At 40.6% G+C, this 19,660-nt stretch overlaps 2 protein-coding genes across 2 annotated transcripts in view; one reads left to right on the top strand and one right to left on the bottom strand.

Moving 5' to 3' along the window:
• The window catches only part of rasgrp4 (RAS guanyl releasing protein 4), a 44,177-nt gene extending 26,591 nt beyond the window's left edge, over window positions 1-17,586 (bottom strand). The window contains 1 exon segment of the mRNA XM_079676104.1: window positions 17,100-17,586. Coding sequence (XP_079532230.1) covers window positions 17,100-17,116 — 17 coding nt within the window. The 5' untranslated portion in view covers window positions 17,117-17,586.
• LOC307037235 (general transcription factor II-I repeat domain-containing protein 2A-like) lies at window positions 4,228-6,882 on the top strand (the record flags this gene model as incomplete). The annotated part of the gene is made up of 3 exons (XM_079678015.1): window positions 4,228-4,642; window positions 5,129-5,908; window positions 6,110-6,882. 2 exons carry the CDS (start codon window positions 4,228-4,230, stop codon window positions 5,902-5,904), a joined length of 1,191 nt encoding a protein of 396 aa, XP_079534141.1. The 3' UTR covers window positions 5,905-5,908; window positions 6,110-6,882.
• Window positions 17,587-19,660: the final 2,074 nt, after the last annotated feature.

The raw sequence follows: 19,660 nt of genomic DNA on the forward strand, positions 1-19,660 counted from the left end.
CGATCATTTATGTTTATGTTCGCCAAATTGACATGAAAGCACTGACAAATATGAATATACTGTAGTCAACTTCATTAAAACGTTATTAACGTGCCTAAACTCAGTAATTTACCATTTCTACGCATGACAACACACTTTGTCCGTGTTTGGCTCTCTCGCCGCACAGTGAAGCGTTCCCGCATTGACGTCACTTCCGGCTTCCCCCAAAACCTCAAAATGAGTCGACGGAATTTTCCCGCGATGTTCGAAATTATTGATATTTATCGGAACGGTATCGCTTTTTCTTTTTTAAACTGACGGTTCGAGATTACTAGTAGCCCACTATTTCATTGCACAACAGTTGTTGGGTTCGTGTCACAGGCTCTTTAACAAAGTCCGCATCTACAGATTCGTTATTTTCCCCTGTGCAATTCCAGTCTCACATCTCACATCACATCGTCATTAACAAATAGACCGAAAACATTTAAAAAAAATTAAATAATACTTTATTCCGAGTGTGCTTGCTTTTCTCTTTGAAAGTCGTCACATAACGGCATTGTAATACACGGTTCGGCTGCATTAAATATTACATATCTGCCGTAGTTCTCTATTTATAGAGCCCTGATGAGAGGACTTCTCGACAAACATGAGGAACTGCCGCCAACACTGAAAACGTGACGTGGATCATAAATATATCAGCAATTAAACAACATCTTACATTTCTTTTCACACAATACGTCTCTTTGCAGGATCAACACTAATTCGGCTGACTTTTATATTTGATCCAATTGGTAGATAGGCTGTATTTACACCATAAAGGTGCACAGCTGATAGAAAGGGACACCTGGTGGTTAAAGCATGTTATTGAATTTCATTATTTTTATTATTAGATATTAATAGGATCCCTATAAAGTATTCATTACTCGTTATTCTCGACTAATAGTTCATTAAAGACTGTATATAATGACTATTTTGCACATCCCTTTCAAGATTTCAAGATTTTCTAAGGTTTATTGACATTTCATATTCACAAATGGTGTAGTTATGCAATGAATGAAAAACTTGGGTCGCAGGTTCCTCAATAGTGCATTACAAGACATCTATCAACATTTGTGCATACCTCCAGCAATGTTAACTATGTTGAAGCACTTATTTTAACTGATATTATACATATGTATTATACTCTTATAGGATGTAGATATTTCATCTCCGGCCTTGTCAGGTATTGAACAATCAATAAATAAAGAACACAGAATTATTCAATATAAAACACAGAATTTGTGTGATTATACTAAATGATTTACAAATAAACACCACTGCATATTTACAACTGTTACACATGCTGATGTAACGCAAATGTTTCCAACTTGGGATCAATAAAGTATATCTTATCTTAAAATGATCGATGGCTACTGCCATATTTGCAAAATTTGCCTCTGAACCTTGTCAAGTGCATGTTTTAGGCTTATCAAGTAATGTAATGCAATGTAATGTAATGTTATCAATTAACAACAGGAGGGGTCACAAACAGAAGACCAGCTGTTAAATAAAGCTTTTCTGACCTTAGTTGGCATGTGGGTTTATATATTAATGCTGCCCATTATGGGCACAAGCAGTTTTCACCCATTTATTAATTATATGTTTTAAATTTGAGTGTTTCCTATACCATAAACCTCCAGGGATGTACACAGTATACTGGCAATTTCTTATTATGGGAAATACGAAAACATATTTTAAAACTACAACTCCCAGTAGAGACGTGCCATAGATAGAGAACATGTTGCGAAACACAATATCGATAGCAGCGTCCCTAGCAACAAGTACAAGTAGTTAATAATAATAAAATACATTAAGAAAAAGGCATTTTAAACAGTGACTAAAAAGCAACACAATCTACCTGCATTGCATTACTCTAAACGTGTAATAACGTGCTTTAACCAGTAAATGGTTTGGGTTAAAAAGCTGTCAAGTTTACAGTGTTAACAAAATAAAATATACTGCTGTTTCTGGTTTAGTTTACGACGGATATATTTAGTTATTGTTTTGATATTTGTAACACATAAGCGATGGAAAAAACCCACAGCAACACAGAAAAGATCGTCTTAACATAACCCAGCGGTCTAGTAGTTAATAAAAAACAATAATATCAAAACAAAATATTACTACTAACTTTATTGTGAAATTCAAACTGAATGGTAAAAGAATAGTTTCCGCTCTATTCTGAGCCCGATCTCTGTAGATAAATAAAAATAAAGAACTACGACAGATGTGTAATATATTTAATGCAGTCGAACCATTTATTACATTGCATTCATGTGATGACTTTCAAAGAGTAAAGCAAGCACTGCTGAATAAAGTATGATTTGATCTTTTACGAAACATTTTTTTTCATATGGAATGCAGTTGGAGGTCAACCAATCACAGAGCTTGAGAACTAATCACGGGGTTTGTCAAACAGAGCACATGGTGTAGTCCTAAACGATAGCTGGGGATTCTGGGTAGTGTAGTGTCTTCTGCCATCCTTTACTCCGAAAAAATATTTGTTTCTCCATATCGAAAGGGAAAAATACAAAAGCATTGCACACAATTTAAACCAATCAATGTTGTGTAATTAACAAGGATAATCTGGTGTTTTTTAGTCGATGAGTAGTGTAGATATCACTGTAAAATCAATCGACAGTAAGGGGAATACTTACTTCCTGGTGTACAATTCTCCGTTATCCAATGGGAATGGACGCTCACATTGCCTTTAAGGGCAGCCGACAAAAACGAATGCCGTGCTTCCATGACCGTCAAATCCCGCCGCAGATTAGAATACATTGCAATCAGTTGAAAGCATAGGTTGAAAGCTATTTGCGTCCCTTTATGAAGCTGAAGGAGCCTAGGAGCGTCACAACTGCACGCCACGGGACCCTGACCAAACGTCGCTCCTGGACGATTATGGAGTGAGAGTGTGTAGACTACTATAGTATAATAAATAGTGTTTTTGTAGTTGTTTTTTGAACACACTATAGAACACTCCTATAGTAATAGTATGATATTGTCATAATTAATGCATATTATTACTATAGTGTTTGTAAAAGCATTACACTCCTAGAATTAATGGATAATTTTTTTTATATCAAATTAATTGATATATTTATATTAGCTGTACACTTTACGAATATAATGTTTTTTTATGGACAACTTTACCATTCAATCTCGTCCAACTGATATTGCTGATGTCACTCCTCGGCTCTTGGTAGTTCAGGCATTTATCAAACCTGGCAACTTTGGGCTTCCTGGCAGCTGTCAATCCAAGTCCAGTGGCTCCGCCCCAAAGTGTCAGAAACTTTTCACTCGCGCGCAGGCAGACTCCGCGAGCGAGTGAGGCAGACACTCCCGCGAGCGAGCAAGAGGGCTGTCTGCGCGCGAGGGTCATTTCATGCGCGTGTAAAAGCACATTTCCCGCTCGTGAGTAGCTTGTTTTGCGCGCTAGAATATTGACCCAAATCTGACTCCATAGTTTGGCCAATACTAAAATGTGCTTCAATGCCCGTCTCACTCCTCTACAGCAGGGTTCCCCAGACTACGGCCCGCGGGCCGCATACGGCCCGCCACGCCCCTTTGACCGGCCCTCCACGTCTCTGCACCTCACCATTTGAACTGGCCCAAAGAAGAAAAAATAAATAAAATAAAATTATAAAATATTTTTTAAAATATTTTATTTTAGTTGTCCAACTTGTTTTGTGAAATAATAACATGACTCTCCAAACGAGGGCGGTAATCGCTGTTCATTCCGTCACCTGAGATTAGAACTCGAGGCCGTCAGTATGTAGTGGCCAGAGCGGCTCTGGTAGTGGCCATGAGCCAAACAGTGGAACTGTCAATCAGATCGCCAGCGCCTCTATCACGCTTTAAAAGCAACGTTATGTAACGTTCTGGTTGACATCTGTTACATTTGCATCTTGTTTTTTTAACACTAAAATATTTTTTTATTAACCATTTATATTTTATATAATTTAATATGTGTGTCTGTATTATTTATATGACGTATGTTTATGACCGAATTTCCGCCACCTTACAAGCTGATCGAAGTCATGCGCAGAAAATATTATGCTACAGTTGAACAGCAGTGTAATGGCGTGCAGTAAAGTGAGGAAAATTGACAGAGAGTGTCAGGTTTTTAAAGAACAATGGACCAAGGATTATTTTTTTTTTCCATGGAAGGACCGTGCCATTTGTATTATATGTAAAGAAAATGTGGCCATGTTTAAAGAATTCAACCTTCGCCGCCATCACGAAACCCGGCACAGAGAGTATGCTAGCTTGAGCGGGCTAGCGAGAGATGATAAGGTTCGGCGTCTGAAAGGCGGACTAGCTGTTCAACAGGATGCCTTCCTTCGTCAATCCCGGGTCAACCTGGCTGCTGTCCGAGCTAGCTACAAAGTAGCTAACCTACTGGCTACCCACGGCAAGCTGTTCACAGACGGAGAATTCGGGAAGGCCATGATGCTGGCTGTGGCCGAGGAGGTGTGTCCCGAGAAGACAGATGCCTTCCGTGGGGTGAGTCTCTCAGCACAAACGATGACGAGACGAATTGAGGAGATGGGGGGAAACGTGTTTGACCAACTGAGAGAGAGAGCCGCAGAATTCAAGTGTTTTGCTTTAGCCATGGATGAAAGTAATGACGTACAGGACACGGCACAACTGTTGATTTTTATTCGTGGAGTCAACACACGTTTTGAAGTGTCAGAGGAGCTGGCATCACTGAGAAGCCTAAAAGGCACAACAACTGGAGAAGACCTTTTTGTCGAAGTGTGCAAAACAATGGGCGAACTTGGTCTGCAATGGGCTAATTTTGCCAGTGTCACTACAGATGGTGCGCCTAGCATGGTCGGATCTACGAGGGGTCTAGTAGGGCGCTTGAACGGCGAGTTCGAGGAACGAGGTCTCGCCCCACCGATTCAAGTCCACTGCCTGATTCACCAGCAAGCGCTGTGCTGCAAAGTTTTGAAGTGGGCGTCTGTGATGAAGGTGGTTGTGCGCTGTGTCAACTACATCCGGAAAAATGGGCTGAAACACAGGCAGTTCCAGGCCTTTCTCTCCGAGCTGGGGTCTGCTCACCAGGATGTGCTGTACTACACCGAAATCCGGTGGTTAAGTTGAGGCAAAGTATTGCGCCGTGTCTACGACCTGCTGCCCGAAATCAACACCTTCCTCCAGTCTAAAGGTGAAACGGTACGGGAGCTGACCGACCCGGAGTGGAAATGGGACCTCGCGTTTTTAACTGATGTGACTGAACTGTTGAACCACCTCAACCTACAGCTCCAAGGCAAAGGGAATCTCATCAGCGACATGTATTCCCACATAAAAGCATTCGAGGTGAAACTGCAGCTCCTTGTGCGACAGGTCCAAAAGCTGGACTTCACACATCTCCCTGCCACCCAAAGCTACTGCGCCGAGAAACCAGCCGCCCCTTTCCCAGTCGCGAAGTGCAAAGATGCCCTGGAGATGCTGCAGCGAGAGTTCAGTGTGCGCTTCCGCGAGCTTCATGTCAACAACAAAGACATAAGTCTGTTCCAGAACCCCTTTGCTGCTGACATTGACGACGCACTTCCCTCTCTTCAGTTTGAACTAGCCGAGCTGCAGAATTGTGATGTCCTTAAAGACGCATTCAAGCCTGACCACCTCCTTGAGTTCTATGCTGAGCTACCAGAGGGCACTTACCCAAACATTAAACAACATGCTCTGAAGATGTGTACCGTTTTTGGCAGCACCTACACCTGCGAGCAGACGTTTTCCCGCATGAAGCAAATAAAAAATCCAACGAGGAACAGACTCTCAGATGAACATTTGCATCAAACTTTGAGACTGGCAACCACTAGGCTACACCCAGACATCGGACTTCTCACCAGCCAGAAGCAAGCACACAGTTCACACTGATATGGTAAATATACTGATTTTAACTATTACAATTTTATATGGCTGTAAACATGAACTATGATTTTTTGATGACATATGATTAATGTTTTTAATGAATTTTAATGAATAATGCTACACTGTATTTGTAAAATCACATCACAAGGAACAACAGGCAGCATATTTATGTAATTTACTGAATGTGTCCAATGTCATCCCTTTATGCCAGGTTTCCAGGCAGCAAGAGAGGGGACTGCAACTGCTGACCTCAAAGATCACTGCCCATCCATCCTTCCTTCCACCCTGGCTACAAGTACCAATTCAGTTCACCTACTGCACATATTGCTGACTTCCCATTCTGTTACTCTCTTCTAGTTTAACCTGCCGAGGGTTTACTGCTCAGTCTCTCCTCCCAATCTCTTCTCTCAGCATCTGCCTCTCCATCGTTGTCTCTCTCTCTCCCTCTCTCTTCTCTCTCTCCTCTCTCTCCTCTTTCTCCTCTTTATGCACTGCCTCTCATCTCAATCTCCTATTTCAAAGGGATGATAATTGTGCTGTAAAAGTGTTTGGGTGCTCATTGCATTTTCACCTTGAACAAAAAAAATCTCACCTGAATATACAAATAAGAGTTGGTTAGTTGATATATTGTTCACCAAGTTTCTTGTCTTGATGATTTCTCATCTCACTGTAATATAGGCCTACCATTTCTATTGTATCACTCATAAACTGTCAATCACCATGTTTTTCTAACCTTTCCTTGCTATTTTTACATGGTTGTTATTAGAAAATAAAAGGAATACCTGTGGTATTTCAAATTGAAAAACATGTGAAGTACTCACTTCTTTTGCAAATCACTTGTAATGATGAACTATTTTGTGCTAGAAATTATGGCTATAACAGGCAGTGGCCTAGTATACAGCCCACATGATCGATCCCGGCCCCTCATCACAGTCAGGAACGATAATGTGGCCCCCAGAGAAAAAAGTTTGGGGACCCCTGCTCTACAGTATTGTCCAATGCAGTTACCCACCATGAGAGATCAAATGTGTCTTTTTACCCTTGTGTGTTTCTGTCCACATTCTAAAGCCACTTGAGGCCAATATGTCATTTGTGACCTTTGGCTTATATAAATAGCATTAACCTAACTTAACTTTATGTTAGCCAACTGTATACATGTCAAAAAGGCTTAAAGTGCTTACAGTTTGTTGTTCTCCGAATCTCCTTAAAAAGGTTTTCATCTGACGACAACACCATAGCATAAGTCTCATATAAATTACAATTAAAGGTCACCTATTATGCAAAATCCACTTTTTTTTAAATACATAAACATGTGTCCCCTCTGTGTAAAGAGACTCTGGAAGTTTCAGGAACAAAGATTCTCTCTCTTTTTTTCCTGATCCATTTACATAAAAACCCGTCTGAAAATGAGCTGATCGGATTTTGGCCGCTTTATGAGGTCATAACGATTTATTGGCTTGTGTAACCATTAGCCAATCACCAACCAAGGTAACCCCCCTTCCCCCCCCCCCCCCCCCCACCTTATCACCTGGATGAGTGTGTTATTTTTAACCAAATATCTCTCAGAGGGGCGTGGGGAGGGGCTCCTTATTTTCATCTAAAGTAACAGACAAAGAATCAGCACTTTGGAAACAGGGCTGAAACAGAGGGGATTATGGGATGCTACAATGATCTGTTTGGTATTTGGAGCCAAACACTTCAGAGACATGTTTGTATATATCTGAGACCCATAATATATTGATGAAAAACAGTATAATAAGGGACCTAGTATAAACCATACTCATCCCAGGTGGTTTGAACACACAATCCCCAGCCCCGGATCCATTCAGGTCACACTGTTGTTTTTTTTTGCATTTTATGAGCGAATTAAGTAGGTGGGCTATGTTGAAATAAAGAAAAACATGATGACTCATTCATTATCATACATTTGGCTTTCTTATCTTGGTGCCCTTTACCTGTCATCTCTCTGTCTGACTCAAACAGCCGCACATACGAGAAGCCTGCTACAGGCAGGAGTGCTGATGGGGAATTTTTTTTATGTCATGACGTCTGTCAGGGAATTTCCCTCTGACAGCAGGTAACGCACGGCAGTCAGTGGTTACTTTCTCTGTGCAACTTTGGAGAGACACGGAGCTGTTGGTAAATAGAGTCAGCGTGCCGTGGGCTCCCATGCAAATCTGAACACAAATGGAGTTAGTGTTTGTTTGTTTGGACATTTGCATTCCTCTTTCCCTAAGAGGCAGATACATAATAATTACCCCACTATATTTAACAGGGAAACACATCACCGCAATATGGGAAAACCTTAATAAACCAGTTTGAAGTATATATGAGTCTAGGGTTCCAGGCGATCAGTCTGTTTTGCTTCGGAAGGTTCCTAAAGAAGTGAAATGACCCAAAAGTACCTAAGTGGCAGCCATGCTTTTGTAAACTCTCTGGATAATAGGAATGGAGCTTCAATGCTTCTTTTGTGATCTCATTTAATTTAGGATTGACTGGACCATCCTTACGAAAGGAAAGGAGAAAATGCTGTCCCACAATACCTTTCGACCGCAACATTTATTTCGACCATTCACGGAAACAACCGACGTGACTGACACATCTGGAGCTTATCATTTTACATCTTACGCTGTAACTTGAAAAAGTGCTATGTTTTGACCTTTCACATATTAAGCCAAAGGCGAAATATGAATGTTACGCTAATTACTGTTAAATTATCGAATAAGGTTTCAGAGTGTTTACAGAGTTGGGTGGTGGTTAAGCATCTTTTATAAAACATTTTTTAATGATGATATGCACAGTAGTAAATGTGTAGGCCTAAGAAGTAATGTCAATTTTGCATAACGTATTATATATTCAAGCAATCATACTGATAGGGATTCATGTTTATTAATACAAGTGGGCAGGAGTGCGCACAGCCATTTAGTTTCACATTGGTAATGAAGTAATATACAGCATTTTTCAATGTTGCCCTTGTTTATAAAGCCTGCATGAAACAACTTGATAATGACGCAGGGGGCAAAGTATCTTGATTTTCTTTTAATCAGTCAATGTACGGAAATAATTGATCTTCCAAAAGCTCTTTATTTTTCTCATACTGCCTGTTTTTTTCACCCTCTGCCGGAAACCAGAGCTTAGTCTGTTCTGAATTCAGTGGCGAGCTGTCAGGGCCCTCTAGGCCCTCTGTGAGGGCCTAAGATATTCTACAAAATAATATTTATAAACATTAAAAAATATATATATTTTTTAAAATATATTTTTTTAGTTATATTTTTCATTAGTTTTACCAAAAATAATTAGATTTAATTGTATTTAAAATAAAATGTCCAAAGAAATAAATCCTTCGAATCTGCCTATTCAGTTTCTGTTGGAATGTGAAGGGTTCAATTAAAGAAGCTCGTCTCTGCGAGTTGTGAAGAGAGCTGTTGGACGTCCAGGCGGTCCAGCTATGAATTCACAGAGGGCCCAGCCTGGGCCCAGCTATAGTAACTGAACGAGAGAGTAATGTCAAATGACAGTAAAATTGACCAATCATATCTTCCCTCTAAATGGGTGGGTGTTATTATCGCGGACTTTATGACAAGTTCCGCCCGCTGTGAAACTTTTCTTGTTTCCATAGCAACAACAACTTACTGTCAACAGCGATAACTCGCCATCAAAATAAAAGCATGCCAAATTACACTTAAGACATACAACTGCAACGAAAGTAACAAACGCAATGCAATATCCTTTTCAATTTCAAAGAACACAAATAGGGTTATTTACAGGTGTTGTTTTGGGTGGTAGAGGGTCGCTTTCATTGATGCTTTTTGCACCCCGGGCCGTTGTTTTGATATTCCGCTGAAGTACGCTGTGACGTAATAACTCGAGGGAAGGGGTGGGGGTCAGAGGGCCTAGGTATAAAAATCACGGCTCGCCACTAGCAGCGCCATATAGACTGAGAGTTACGTCATCTCCGTTCACGCCAATGGACCACTTTTTTACAGCAATGGCGGATCGTGGAGCCTCTCGATCGTTCCCCGGAAGTTAGCGCCAAGGCTAACAGAGCTGTAGAGTTGCAGCATAATAGCCCGCTCGTGACGGACTTTTAAAGGTAAGAAGAAGTTTAAAGATTTATATTGCAGATATTATCAGTACATCTGATTCAAATTAACATGTGTATTAAAGGATGTTAGTGGATTATCCCTAAATTAGTAGATTTAGGGAACGTTTACAGATAACAGATTAAGCTAGGATACCATACCATAGTACCGGCATACACTATACCATAGTGGTTGAATACACAGTATTAGGAAACACTTTATACTTACTGGACATGTTATACTCATTACATACTGTATATAAAATATGACCAAGAATGTGAGACAACTTTATAGAAATTCATATCACATCTGTTACTGATGCCATTTGTCATACTTTGTTAAACTCACAAATAATAAAGTTCCATAACTTCAGTTGGGAACAAAGACCACACCTTATCTCCCCAAGGCAATTTCCCATCCAATAGGTGTGTATAACCCTTTCTCCTGTCTGTTACTCCCTCTTTCAGCACAAGAACCAGAGGGGGATTCAATGGAGCCTGAATACCTGCATTGAGACCCTCACCCTGAACCCTGAGTCTCAACTCTCGGTGTTTTTCAAGCCTTTCCCAGTTTTTTTGGATTAAACAAAACATTAAGCTTTCCCAATGGTGTAGTTTTCGTTTTGTGAAAAAGTGCAAATGCAGTGTTTGTATATAATAACCTCACATATTTTTTGCTGTTGGTCGTGAAATTGCTACTGCTGACTTGAGCCAGCCATTTTTTCCTCCGCTCTGTGTCAGTGGGGAAGCCGTACATTCGTACTCCTTTCTCGGAGTGATTTGAGCATCCCCAGGCAGCACAGCAAACCATGGTGGCGACTAGGAGGCAGCACAGCAAACCAGGACAACACGGAGGAAAAGGCACAGACAAACTGCATGATATGCTATTCAATGTTTATTGAATTCCATGTATTTGCAATGGATGTTCCTAAAACAACACATTTAACATCATCATTATCATCATGCTGCTGCTGCTGCTGCTGCTGCTAGTCCTTTGATAGTCACCTGTCGGTCTCCTGTCCTTTCTGAAAGCCATAAAGATGACATTAGTCATTTAGATAACGTGTGTCCTCAATTACCATGGGATTACTGAAACTACCATGAATTTAATAAAATGGTAGAAATGAATCTAATCTGAATTTTGAAGCATTCCTTTAGATCCCCTCCCTCTAAATATATCAATAAACATTAGAAAGTGATGCTCCTGACTACCATACAAGTTTAAGAAGATAATATTGGTTTTAAGAATTCAAAGCTATAAATAAACCGCAACAGGCTCTTTAACCAAGGCACTGTTAGCCTAACATGTAAACTAGTTGTTCACACTAATCCTAATATTATCAATTAATATTAGCAAATTCTATTTTATTTTTAAAAACATATTGATGTAAATACATACACATATCGATTTGTTGTATAAATATTGTAAATCAAAACCTTTATTCACTAATAATTACCAAAAATCGTAGTTCTATCTCCTGTTATCAATGCATTCACATTGCCCGCCATGAACTTCCGGGGAACGATCCTCGTCTGCATGAACCACGTGACGATAACCGTTTTTGGACTTCCGCTGTCGTAACTCTTCTATCTATATGGCGCTGGCCACTAGGGTGACCAGGTCCCAACAAACCAAATGTGGGACAAGGAGTATGTTTGTGTGGGACAATGTGGGACACCCTCTCAACAGCACCCCGGGAAAAAAAATCTCTATTTCTATTCTGTTTCATTTGGTTTATTCAACAGCATCCAATAAACAATGACAGAAAGTGAAGTCAAAATGCAGTAACAATTTAGTATCTTGATAAAGAAAAGTAAACTAAGGCTAACCAAGGCAGCAGGCATTATTCACTTCAAGTGTTTAGAGATGCATCTTCCTAATTCAACTAGTGTATTACCTGTAAAAGTAGGTACAACATAAATTAATAGATACAAATAAAACCATAAATACAAATCAAAACTGGCCAGGAGGGAACAAAAACATAATAATACATAAAATAAAATAGCTTTCAGTTTTGTCCATCACAGCAACAACAGGTGCCCCCCCGCCCCCACATTGTGTGGGCTATTTTGTCACCTAGAACCACTGGTGTCTTTAACTCTGTCAAACAACTCTCCACAGAGGCAGGGGCAAGCACATCTGTTATTATGGACGCTGCTTTTGTACGACCACATGACATTTTCTTTACTATCTCAGAGTCTGGAAAAATGGTCGGCGAGCTTGTTACCACAGTCATTTGACCGGTATGATTGGGAGTGTTGCATAGTATGGTAAACACTGGTTATTTCTGCTGCTGTTACCTTGTCTGAGTGGCCATCATTTTTTGGTTTGAGTAGGAATGTCTCCATAGAGTGTGATGTCTCTTTTTGAGCGATACGTTTCTTATGAGAATCGCATTCTCTGTGTCTTTTGACGTCGTATTCACCGCCATGTGAAATAGAAAAAATTACTCTTGCAAAGATTGCAAAAAAATATGCACTGGCTTCACCCAAGGGTAAGTGTCTTTCCAGTCTTTGTTGTATGTGCATCTTCTTTTCTTCTTAAGGCCCAGATACACCGGCCAGTCACCTGAGAAGTCGCCGACGCCGACACCGACTGTTGCGTCGCCGGACTCTCTTGCGTATTTGCCGACTCCGTTTCAGTTTCCTCCATTTTCCATAACCTGCTGCGTCGCCTTGCGTTATTGACTGACTTTCGTTGTTGCTCCCGCGGGGGAGTGTGTGTGAGTGAGTTACTCTCATTGGTTAACACTTGACCAGCACCCGCCGTGTGTTACAGTTTGATTGACAGCAAACACACCGCCGTCATGATAGCCTTCCCTGCTTTCTCAACAGCCATTGGATAAAGCTGATTTTAGAAAAGGGTTTTAGCCAATCAAAATGAAATATGCGGGACATCGTCTCAATTTGCCGGACCCACCAAAAGTCGTTAAAATGCTGTGCAGTCCCGCCCAATGCGTGACATCTGGTGACCCTACTTGCCACTGGTTCTGATTGATCAACTCTAGAATTTTTAAATAATGATGTCACTATTTTACGAAGTAAACAAAGGAGTCCAATGGAGGCATTTCAGGCAGGGGGGAGTGTGTACAAGAGAAACTCTGATTGGAGGGAACACAGGGATTTTAGACTTTGCAGACACGCTACACAGAAGGGAAAGCCCGAAAAAGCATAATGGGCCTCTTTAAATCTCCCACTGTCAGTGCTTTAAGATTTTCTTATTTACCGCTGTCTCCTTCCCATATTTATTTTACCCAATGACGTTTTTCTCTGATGTAAAGGAAAAGTGGTTAGGAAAACACAAAAGGCATTGATTTTTTGAAAATCCAACTCCAACCCTGGTACATCATATCACTGATTTTTGTTTCAGGAAGACCTTCCACAGCTTCTTTCCCCAATTGACTGCTCTTCACCAACTCTTTTCCTCTTACTCCATCCTTGCCCTATTCAAGCCATTCAGGAAACAGTGTTTTTTTCTCTGGAAAGCCCACTCTCACTCCCTTTCCCATCCATGTCAAGACTCCTGGCTACAGACCCAGTTCCCCCTCCCCTCCCTCCCACCACTCTCTCACTCTCACACTGGCGGGGGGATATGCAAATTCCTCTCTTTCTTCCCTTAATTGATTAATTGAAGCCAGGGCCCTTTGAAGGCCTTGTTTGTGCGCTGCTCTTTTTCTGCCTGTCCCCTCTCACAACCTGCGTTCTTGTTCCCTCTGCATCGACTGCAAGGAACCATTCATCCATTTGCTAACACAATAAAGACACTGTATCCACCATTGTAGTTAGTATTTGGAAAACTACAGCAAAAGCATTGAGTATAAGTGTTGGGGAGTGCAGACGGGACTCTGTCAAAGGTTAATACGGTAAAATCATACCTGTGCACACCAGCTGTACACACCCTAACACACACACACACACACACACACACACGCACACGCACACACACACACACACACACACACACACACGCACACGCGCGCACACAAATCTAAATCAGTAATTCTTTAATTTTCTTAAAATACTCCATTACTAGTAGAAGTCCTGAAATCAAAATGTTGAAAGTCAAAAGTATTAGCATCTAAATGTACTCAAAGTACAACAAGTACACATTTTGCACAATGGCCCATGCTATGGTGGCCAACCTGTGAAAATGCGCTACAGCAGCCCAAAACAATTACATTAGGAGAAAAGCGTTGCGCTTTCAAAAACGATATATTATTATAAAAACGAAAATGTGCCGAAACAAATGCAAATGAAGAAACATCTTCACCAACTTCACAACTTTCTAAAAAATTCACAACTTTACGAAACATGCACAGTGTGCACTAAAACTCTGCATAAACGAAACGCTACATAAAATGGAAACCAGGGGACACTGAAAAGTGACGCACATACCTGGGAACGAGCACTTGTTGACATTTAGGAATTATAAAGTTGGCCAACACACACAAAATGAAATGAAATGATTAGGTTACGTTAGCTATGTTAGTTAGCTTGCTTAGAGCAGATAATATCGGAAGGAATCATTTCATCATATTGTTAAAACAAGCCAATAGATTGTTTTAACATTTTAGGTAAGCTTCAACAATGACAGTTGGAAAACTTTATAATCCCCGAACGTAAACAAGCGCTCTGGTCCCAGCTGTGTATATCCCTCTTGAGTGTACCCGTTTCTGTTGTGTTTTGAGCTTCTTATTTGCAGTGCTTTTGGTTAAACCTGCTCGGGTTTCATCAAGTTAGTAAAGATGTTTCTTTATATGCATGTGTTTTGGCACATTTGTATTTTTTTATTTGCATCATGTTTGAAACTGCAGTGTGTTTCTATTTCGTGTTTTGGGCTGTTGTTGTTACGTGTTTGCCCCCATTGGCCACCGTACATTTTAGATCAATATAAAGTACACAAGTTTTATCAGCTAAATGTACTTCAAGTATAAAAATCTAAACTACACGCTGGACGAATCTTTGCACAGTTTCATGTTATTATGGTTATTATATGATCCTTTTCGTATACACGTAAAAGCATATAAGTATTGTAGCTTTTGATGTGGTCCAACTGTATATATGTGAAATATTGATTTGATAAGTACTATAGCACCGCGTTCTACAAAATTGGTATATCATGTGTTTATATATGTACAAATAACTGTCTGTTAAATACATTTTGTGAAGTAAAAAGTAGAAGAATAAAGTTAAATGGAAATACAAACTACAATCTAAAACTAAATCTGACTGATGTCCAGGTGTTTTTTTTCATATATACTGTATATAATTTGTCACCCAGATATCTCTGATATAATGAGTTCACTTTTTCTAAACTGATCAGACAGTTCTCGTTATGTGCAGGTCAGGACCACAAGTTAACCTGACAACCAACATACAGTCACGCAACCAAAACAGTAATACGCTGTCACTCATCACAAAATAACCCAACCCCCCCTCGCTAACAGCAGGTAGCATTACCATATGTATCAATATTAGGTTAGATGTATTTATTTATTTAGCAAAAACCAGGATTCCATTACAACAAAAAGGTCTCTTTTGTATCGCATGGATGTTGCTACCACACAAAATGTGTCACTTAAAATAATCAGAAATGCAGCAGCAAGAGGCTTTTTGATTTGTTGCCATTATTGCATGTGCACAAATAAAATGAAAGCAATATAAGCAATGCAATTTGAAATAATACATAATAACATGTTTAGCATAGCTGCAGATAAAGAAACGCACATCTTTCCCTCTCCTGAAATGCACCTGCTGAAGAATATCTTTTGCAAGCCTGATCCATCCCTGACCATCTTTATCACATATGCCCACACATCTGATGACTCCGCTATGGGATGGAGGAACAGACAGGTGGAGGGACACCATTCTGGGATGAGCGAGGACGAGAGAGAGGACGATGTGCCGTCAAATCAGCTCATACAAATACAGACCTTCTGAATTCTGCCTCCTTTTTGAACTCAAGTCTCATGAAGGACATGTATTAATAACCAGCTCCGTATTTGGGTTTTCTTTTTACCTTCACAGCGTTTAACTTGCAGTAACCCTCAACAATTTGTACATTTTGTACTGGAACTCTACCTCAGTGCATTTCATATGTATGATTTATTTGGTAGAAGGTTAGTAATTGTATTTAATTTATTTTGTATATTTCATATAATGTATTCTATGAATAAATTATATCTGTCAATTGTTATTATGTATATATATATATATACATTTTTTTTCTTATTTTTAATTCATGTTTTTTTACATTCTGCTGAAACAAAACAATTTGGGATCAACTAAGTATATCTAATAATTTGTTTTTAATGTTGTCTGTTGCAACAGTATGTTTTCAAATGTCTTTTTAGAGCTATAGCAACATGTAGCTTATTTAGCAGTCATTTCCTGATATGGTATTTAGATGCTTTTTTTGGTTTTGAATATCAATACAAAATTATAATTTAAAAGATGAAAAAGATGTGTCTGCCTATTGAATTATGTGACCCTCAGTTTAGTACACGTTGAATTATGTTGACTTTTGAAAAAAGTGAATCAGTGCATTGGGAAATGCTACGAGAAGGTAAGCAATGTTAAAGCAGTAAAATAAGCTCCCCACTGAAGGGGAAGCACAGTCCACCTTAAACCTGGCTACAACACTCACTCACACACACACACACACACACACACACACACACACACACACACACACACACACACACACACACACACACACACACACACACACACACACACACACACACACACACACACACACACACACACACAGCACAACACATTTCCATGGAAAGGTGAGCAGGCGGCTCAGCAGGCACGCATCACTGTTGACTATCAGAGCGCGCTTGTGTGCAGTACACACACACAATTGAAGGTGTTGATACTCTCCACTGATAAACAAGTCGAACACATTAGCTGGGACTGTGTGTGTGTTTTTTTCCCCACTGTCTCAAAAAGAGTGTCAGAAAACACAACTAAATGCCCTCATTCCACTTTGAATTGTCAAGAGCCCTTTTGCACAAACCACACTTTCACAACCTCACACATCTCTGCTGCACACACACTTGCTCCGAAACTGCTGCAGACTCTCAGTTTTGGTTCTCTCTTCTTTTCTAATTACCTCTTGGTCTTGTTCATCGCAGAGCTCTTCTCCTCAGCAGCACTCCTCCTCCTCTGGGAATCCACACGGGCATCTGAGCGCGTCCCCTACAGCTCCATGGATGACCCCGCTCCTCCTCTTCCTCCTCTTCCTCCTCCTCCCTCCTCTGTGTCCTCTTATTATGTGTTCAGGATAGCAAGAGCGGGCACAGGACGAAGAGCTGCCCACCCACCAGTCATGGACTAGACCAAACTTCCCGCCTGCTGCTTAAAATCCACTCTGTGTCCCAGTCAGCCTCCCTCTCTGCTATCTGAAGGTATCTATCTACCACAACTCAGCAACAGAACACACTTCATGCTCTCATTAAAAGCGGAGTAAAGCGCTGTAACAAAGCTCCAAAGTAGAGAACAGTCATTCACTTGCTCTCTTCAACATAAACAAGTCAGCATCTTAAATGGAGGAACTGGCTCTGACAGATAGGGGAACTCACATCAGTTTCTGTGTGTGCAAGGGGGAGGGGAGAGGAGAGACTATGAGCACCGTGAAGTACCCATAGAGGAAGGAGGAGGGTTAGAGATAGTGATGAGCAATCATCTGAGCACCATCGGTGTACTCCAGGAAGCGACATCTGCGGTTCTTTTTAGAGCATCAGAAAAAAGAAACAGGCCACACCTCATTGTTACTTTTTCGTGCAGATTTGTTTGGCAAGGAATCAGTTCCTGAAAATAAATCATTAGATGTTTGTTGAATCATGACATGGGTGTATCTCCATGGCCCACCAAATCAAGTCTATCACCCTTATTTCTCCCTTCTCTTCTTTATTTAACTCCCTCTGTCATTTCTCAGGGTGGCAAGTGATTACACAGGGAGGTAGTGTTTGTGCTGGTGAATGTGGCCGTGCAGCTGGACAGGGAGCCTCAAAGACATCCTTGTTTGAACACACCAAGAGGAAGAGGGGACCAAACAGGGGACATTAATGTCCCCCGAGTCTGCAGAGGTGGCTTCTTTGCTGCAGGAGGAAGCGGACTGGCTGGCAGAGAGAGGGGGCGATATGGCATTGAAAAGCAGGGAAAGATGCACCGAGCAGGAATCCTGCAGTCCATGCACGCCGAGCTCAAAACCCCAAAAAATGCATTGGGATTTGCATCAGAAAAGAGATCATTGGAGGACTTAATCAGGGAACATAGAGGCGGCATAGAAGGAAAAAAAAGTTCAAAATTCTATCTCCGAGCAACATGTGGTAATCTTACTGTAAAGTTATGCAATAGTCCTGTAAAACAGGAAGAGTTGCAATCTAAACAGCTGGTTAATATAAGACACATGCTGATATAACACAAGGCTACCTCATTTTGACTATAATTCACTATAATTCATCAATATAATTACATTTGAGCGTTTGATTTTCCAAAAGAAAGCCGCCATATGTTAGTTATTTTGTGATTAAAGTTTGGGAATTAAGTGCATTTTGTTTCAAGGCTTTATTTTGTTATTTTTTGTCAAAGCGGAAAGTCTTAAACAAAAACGGAAGTTATTTTTAAATATGATATTGAAGCACATTGACTGTAACGAAAAGTAAAAAAGGAACGCTCAATAACTCCGTTCAGGCATGGTGAGATAGTAAAGCTTGGAGTTCAATAGTCCTTTTTCATATATTTGTAGAGATTGTAACGTATTTCATGGTGTGACAAGTTCGTAAATGTTGTGTCGTTGTTAGCAAAGTCATGTAACAAGCGAGCCAAACACTAGCGTTACTTCAGGGTCTGTTGGATAAATCACTCACTTTCCTACTTTTGTTTTTAATGAAATGCCACGGAAGCAACAAATACACGAACCCATCAACCAAACGTACCTTTGTTTGACTGTGATGCTTCCGTGACTTTATTTAGAGCTATTTATTTTAAAATTACGAATCATTTTGGGAAAGAATGAATTGTAAATAGATGTTAGTTGAATGGTCAGTAAAATGTCGCCACCTTTCGGCGCTGCGTCGCAAATGCACTTTCTTGCGGATTCGTGAGTTGGCAAAAAACAGGCAACAGCAGGTCATTTCTGTGTATATATATCCAGGACTCATTCTCCCAGAATTCATGTTAGTTCTGCTTCAGTGGCGTGTCACCTCCTCCGCCTCCTCTCCTCTCCTCCTCTCGGCTCTAACCGCCGGACAGAGTGGTTTCCCGGCGTCCCTGAACACCTCCCTCCGCCGGCTGCTGCAGGGAGATGGGTGAGGAGCAGAGCCTGCTGGAGGATGCCCGATGGAGACTGAGCAGGTATGTGAGAGCTGAGGCACTGCACTCTGTCTGGAGGAGGGTTTCTGTGAGATGCTCTTTTTTTCTGCTCAGGCTTACACCTTTTCTGTGTGGTGCATCCTGCTGCCTGATAAAGAGGGGTGTGCCACTGATCCTGCTCTCCCCTCAGGGAGGCATCAGGCTAAACTGGTACATTGTGAGATAATAGCCTTTTTGTCCTTTGTCAGCACATATTCTGCTCCATTGTCTTATCATAATCTATTTGCAATTATGTTTCAATGTATAGTAGATCTTTTTAATGGATAACAATGCTTTATTTGTCATATGCACAATAGC

Source organism: Notothenia rossii (genome assembly GCF_949606895.1).
Source record: "Notothenia rossii genome assembly, chromosome: 4".
Lineage (NCBI taxonomy): Eukaryota > Metazoa > Chordata > Actinopteri > Perciformes > Nototheniidae > Notothenia > Notothenia rossii.